Source organism: Hipposideros armiger, unplaced genomic scaffold (genome assembly GCF_001890085.2).
Source record: "Hipposideros armiger isolate ML-2016 unplaced genomic scaffold, ASM189008v1 scaffold_244, whole genome shotgun sequence".
Classification (NCBI taxonomy): Eukaryota; Metazoa; Chordata; class Mammalia; order Chiroptera; family Hipposideridae; genus Hipposideros; species Hipposideros armiger.
Window position 1 is genome coordinate 1,390,549 of NW_017731594.1, and position 6,000 is coordinate 1,396,548.

The 6,000-nt window shown below is 44.1% G+C and overlaps 1 protein-coding gene across 2 annotated transcripts in view; it reads right to left on the reverse strand.

The window, feature by feature from the left end:
- The window catches only part of ANLN (anillin, actin binding protein), a 49,949-nt gene extending 45,097 nt beyond the window's left edge, over positions 1 to 4,852 (reverse strand). For both annotated transcript variants that reach the window (XM_019655692.1, XM_019655691.1), the window contains exon 1: positions 4,657 to 4,852. In XM_019655692.1, coding sequence (XP_019511237.1) covers positions 4,657 to 4,674 — 18 coding nt within the window. In that variant the 5' untranslated portion in view covers positions 4,675 to 4,852. The remainder of the gene's footprint in view (positions 1 to 4,656) is intronic.
- Positions 4,853 to 6,000: the final 1,148 nt, after the last annotated feature.

Consider the following 6,000-nt stretch of genomic DNA (forward strand, 5'->3'; position numbering starts at 1 on the left):
CTGTGTGACTTCTAATCACACGCCTCATGGTCCTGCAGTCTCTGCTGTCCCTCCCTTGGAACACTGCCACCACATGAAGAAGCCCAGGCTGAGCTGACAGTCAGCATCGGCCACCAGACGTGTGAGTAAAGCCACTGTAGGCCACCCAATCCCAGATCATTTGCCAGATCACTGCAGACTCCTGCATGACCCCTGGGGAGACCAACACACATTGCTGACCCACTGAATCACGAGAAATTACATGGTCGGTGTTTTATGCACTAAGGGAAGTGGGCAGAATAATGGCCCCCAAAGATGTTCATATCCTAATCCCCTGACCCTATGAATGTTACCTTACACGGGAAAAGGAAGTGTGCTGGTGCGATTAAGTAAGGGATGATTTCTAATGTAAAGCTCATAGAAAGAAGTGACACTAAATCTAAATGCTATGTCACTGAAAGGATAATTTATGAACCAAATGCCTTCCAAACACAAGACCTTTTACCCTTGAAAGTTTTCAACAATCTCAAAAGTGAAATTCATACATGTCTGACAATTTTCCCCAAGATAAAATATATCACTCCTCAGACATAAATCTGGCCTAATTATATTCATTCAAGGACATGCCCACATTCCACTCTAGTCAGAGTACTTCTGAGTCAGTGCATTTTCAGTTACTATGAGCAATAATAGGTCACAACAAAAGAATGTCAGTTTGCCATTCAAACTTACACAAGCGTTCTATTGTCTTGATTAGATGCCAAATTTTCAAGATTAAAAAAAAAATTTAAAGTAGATAAGCAAAAAAGTCCCCTAATCTGTAAAATAAAACTAATAAGCACCAAAGAGTACTCATTTAAATGAAATGATGTACGTAAAGTATTGGGTTGTCAGAAAAGTCATGAAGCATTTTTGCAACGAAAAACATAGAAAAACTACATCATGACTTTTCCGGCAACCCAATACATCAACTCAACAGCTCAATAAATCTGTCTCCCTTTCTTATAAGGGTGTATCAGGAATTTAAGGGCTCTTTTATACGGTACATTCTTTCAAATCTCACACCTCCTTCTTCACAGTAGAGCCATAAAAAAACAAAGCACTCCAATAATTAACATAATCGGGAAACAAGATATTCCACATGGATGGATCTAAGGTAAGTGAAGTTTACGGTCCCTAAGCAAATTAGCTGCCACGCATGCCTCAAATCATTTCTGACAGAAATTGTTCTAGGAAGTATTACTGATTTCCCTGCCTTCTTAAACAGAATACACTTAATATAAACTTATTTTCAATGTGTTCTACGTCATTCTTTCCCAGGTCAATACAGAGACTTAATTCTGGAAAACAAGAGAAACTCCATTCAAAACAGTAACAGCATGTTTATTTATTTGTATCACAAGAAAAGATGCTTTACGAAGCATTTTAATTGTGGCCTTTTCTCTTTTAAGGTTCCTACACAGGAAGTTCTGACTTGGCACACCTAGCCCCGGCTTTCCCTATGCCAGGCTTGGACTGGGATGACATCGCCCATAGCAGATCTTCAAACTAAGAGGCTAACACCAATGTTAGGAGTAGTCCAGTGCATGGTTTTAAATCCCCTAAAAAGTACAACAATCACTAATATAAATCACTTAACATGAAGTACTTTCAGTGTGTGAACACAGTAACTCATTTCACTTTCAAAACCTTACTTGGTAGGTTCTGTTTTTACTACTGTGTTACAGATGAAGAAATCCAGGCACAGGTTAAATAATAAGCCATTAGGTCACACCGCTAAGAAGTGGCCAGTTGGGATTCAAATCCAGGCTCCTGTCTGGGCTCTTAATCACTTGGCTATAAACTGTCTTTCAACTAAATCCAAACGCCCTTTTTAAGAACTTATTGTCAGAGAACTAAGTTCATATCACCAATATAACTTTTTAAATACTTTCAGCCTGTATATCAGATCATAATAATGAACATCTGCCTTAACTGCCTGTTCAACCATGAATCAAGACGGAGTCATTATTTCTGGATGGTCTATGAGGAACTTCAGGTGGACACTGCCCTGTGGACCCTGTCTAGATCCTGGTTCAAACAAACAGCAAAAGCATGAGACCCTACTTAGGGACATCAGAACATTGACAGAACATTTGATATTAAGGAACTCTTGTTAACTTTTCTGGTGTGATAATGGTATTATGATTACATTTTAATTCCTTAGCACTTAGTGATACTCAAGTATTTAAGTATGAAATTATATGATCTCTAGGATTTGCTTCCAAATAATTCAGTGGGAGCGATTAGAGAGGGGTTACAGTGAAACATGGCCATGTGCTGCTGGATGATGGATGCATGAGGGATTATTATACTTGTGTAATTTGAAATTTTCTACAATCAAAAAATTGCTAAAATGTCCTGTTAGTGTTGTATGTAATTATTTGTAAAATAATTTGCACTGGATGGCACTCTTCTATATGAATTTAGCAGAATGGTATGGGATGTGCTTGATGTCAGGGAAACATCTCTGAATGGGAAAGAACAGTCCTACCTTCATGAAGCTCATGCTCTGCCAGGAAACAAATACAAGTGAGCAGAGCACTGTGAAGGGTGATCTCCCCTCTGAAGAAGGGAGGTCAAGCTGTGAGCAAGACGTTAAGTCCGAGTTTGCCAGGCAGAAGAGGCAGGGCAAGGAAGGGTGTGCCAGACAGCACCAGCGACAGCAGGGAGGCGAACCAATGCATAAGTCTTGTTTAAGGAGAAGCGTTTAGGATGGTTGTAGCCTTTCTCATCCAGAGTTACAAGAGAATGCCCTGACATTAATGTGATGAATTAAAGTCTCTCCTGTGCTTGTAGGATGGTATGAGAAAATTGAGAAAATTGTCTCTCCAATAATTTCCTGTGTTCTAGGGTTCTGATAAGAAACTCTGGTTGAGAAACTCATTTTAACTGACTTTTCAGACAAGGAACTGTGCCGGTTCATTTCACTGTGCAAAAATGTTACGAATGCTATAATTAAGTACCTAGTGGTTGGAACCAATTCAAATAGTTCACTTATTACCAATTAAGGAAAAGATGTCAAAGCTATTTACTCCAACTGCAACGGAACTAACTTCTCATAATATAAATCATACATATTAAACCATACATATTTCTGAATACACTCTAAAATGAAAAAGGTTTCTTTCAAATAAAGTTTCTTTCAATGGAGATTTGTACTAGCTTCAGAATGACATTTAAGTAAAATGAAGTCCAATTTAGCCAACTTTCAACATGCTTTGTTCCTGTTATTTATTTAAGAGAATAAAAAGAATATTGAGAACACATAGGGCTAACTTTTAAAAAAATCTTATTCTAAGTTACTAACATATGTAAAACAATATCCTTTTCAATTTCAATGTAAGTGAAAAATATATGGTGCATGACCAGCTGTATTCTTCAAAGCTAATACAAAAAATGTATTCTGGGTTTGCCTGTTCAAATCTTTAAAAGTAAGGTGAACAAATTGATGTTTTCCCCCAAGATGGTTGACAATTTGAAAAATAAATACCGTTGTGTGTAACTACAAGTAAACGCTAATCGCTGAACATTTTACTATCTTAGACTTATGAAATTGTAACTACATTTCCAAAAAAAAAAGTATTACTACTCTCCATAGACTTTACGTTTTTTAATCTAGCGTTAAGACATTTTTAGGCCCATTTCTCAAAAAAATCAAAAAACAACAGTTTGAAACTTGCACAACAACCTAAAGAGGAACTGAACTGTGTTGGAAGAAAAGGGGAGTCGACAATGGGCAACTCAAAACTCCTGAATATGTCACCCTATAGTCTCAACAAGAAGTCCAGGTTAGAGAAACAGTGGATACAGTAACTATGTGATGCCTCCATATTCAATTTCCAAAGAACAAAAGATGAGTTAAATACTGATGTGATGGTATGCTCCACAAACAAACAAACACACACACACGCAAAGGTTTCTTTCTTTACTCTAGTTTTTTTCTAATCGCGGGATAATCACTTCGGTTTGTACATATTCCACTAGCACTGTTTCCTTTCAATTAAAGTGTCAATCCCAAGAATGCAACTTCTTTCCCGGTGAGCTGAGCAATGGAATCTGAAGGAACTATGGACTTTGCAGGGACGGAGGCAATGGTCTCAGGCACCGGCTTATCGTGCTGTCATTTCGTTAACAGCATCCTTAAACGCACAGCTGCGCCGCGGGCCGCACGCATCCCCAGGTCACATTCCATTCCACCTCCAGCAGCGGTTGCACACACAGCAGTGAGTCACTCGGGAACCCGACCCCACCCTGCAAGCTATCCCCGCTTTTACTTCCAGCAGGACGTGTTCCGTCCCGGCCCCCACTTCACTCTCGGGGGGAACAGGGGCCCCCACTCCACTGGGGCATTACAATAACCGGGGTGACAGGTTTCTCACTACCGCCTTTTAGGACAGACTCAAAACTTTCCTCCCAGAGATCCGTCCTAGGTAAACCGGGGACCCGCCGCAGAGAGGAGAGCATCCGCGCGCGCGGCCCCCTCCCAGCGTCCCCAGCCGGACCCCCGAACGCACGCTCTGCGCACGCGCGCGCACGCGCTCTCCGCCGGGGGTGCCCAGCGGGTGACAGAAAGGTGGGAAGGGAAGGTGGGGGCCGACAGGAGACATGGCTGGCTGCGCCCGCAAGTTTTCTCACCTCGGTAAACGGGTCCATCGCCCCGGGCTTCGCGTGTCGGTTGCGAGACGACGGAAACGGTGGTTCAAATTCAGAAAAAGAAAAGAAGTGAGTCCCGGCTGAGTGTGTCACTTGGAGAACACAAGGAGTCCGGGGCAGGGAACCTCGTCCGACCTTCTCGCCTCTTGCCCTCAGCCTCCAGTGTGTCAGACCTGGCCTCCAGCGGCCGTTCAAATTTGAATTTCAGCGCCGGGAGCCGCGCGCATGCGCGCGGGGCGGGGCGGGGCGGGGCGCGCCTCGCCCCGCCCCCGGCGCTGGGTCACGCGGCCTCGCCGAGCCTGGAGGTTCCCATGGGTGGCCTTGCCGCTCTCAGCCGCAGCCCGGCCCTGGCCGCGGGGATCAGGGGGGAGGCGCGGTGCTCCCGGCACTTCAACCGCCTCCTGGCCCGAAGCCCCACCCGCCAGCGCTCGCACACCCCACCCTGCTGAAACCGGGCCCTTCGCACCTGCACGCTTGGGCGTCCTGCTTTCCTTCATTCCTAAGGGTAGGGTTACGAGCCCTTGGTTTGAAATCCCCTTGGCCCATTGGCCTTCCGTAGCGTTCTCCGCCCACTCTACTGCACCCTAGGGGGACTGAAGGCTTGGCCTTCCTACGAGGCCGGCCTTGTGGGTCCCCGGAGACTTGGGGCTCATGACCAGCAGTAACCCACCTTGGGCGCTGGAGGCCTTGCTCATTGGGAAAATGAGGCTAACAGACTTTGTACCCCAAAATTCTGTCGCGATTCCAGTTTTAAATCCTGCCCGACAGTGTCGGAGCTGGAAGGATTCTGAGAAGTGATCCACGTTAATCCTTTTTACATCTGAGAGAAAGGAGTCATTGAGACGTTAAGTGACCGGCCCACGAGCAAGGAAAATCCCGCCCTCGGCTCCTGGTTCGCTTCCCACCTCTAGATCAAGCTGTGTCTCGCAATAATGATTTATAGATTATTCGGATTTGCAAGATACGTTCCGGATCAGATTCATTTCTTACTTAGCAAGTCTGTGTTAGGGCTTGTTGTAAATAGGACGGTTCTTGACTCGTTCACCTGAAAAGGAACGTCGTGTAGGTTAGAGCGACTGCCCAACGGCGGAACGAACCAAAACTTTTCCTCCCGGGTAAGATGTTGCAGTATATTAAAAACATTTCCATCTTAGCAGTCAGGAAACATGTAAAAAAAGTATTTCTCCAATAATATCTCTAATAGGAATTTTGATACTATAGGTTGTGATGAAAAGAATTATGAGTGTGAAGTAGGAAGAAATTGCTTGGGGTCTCAGCGCCACCAGGACCCTGTGACCCGTAACTTTCGGCCGATCACTTAACCCA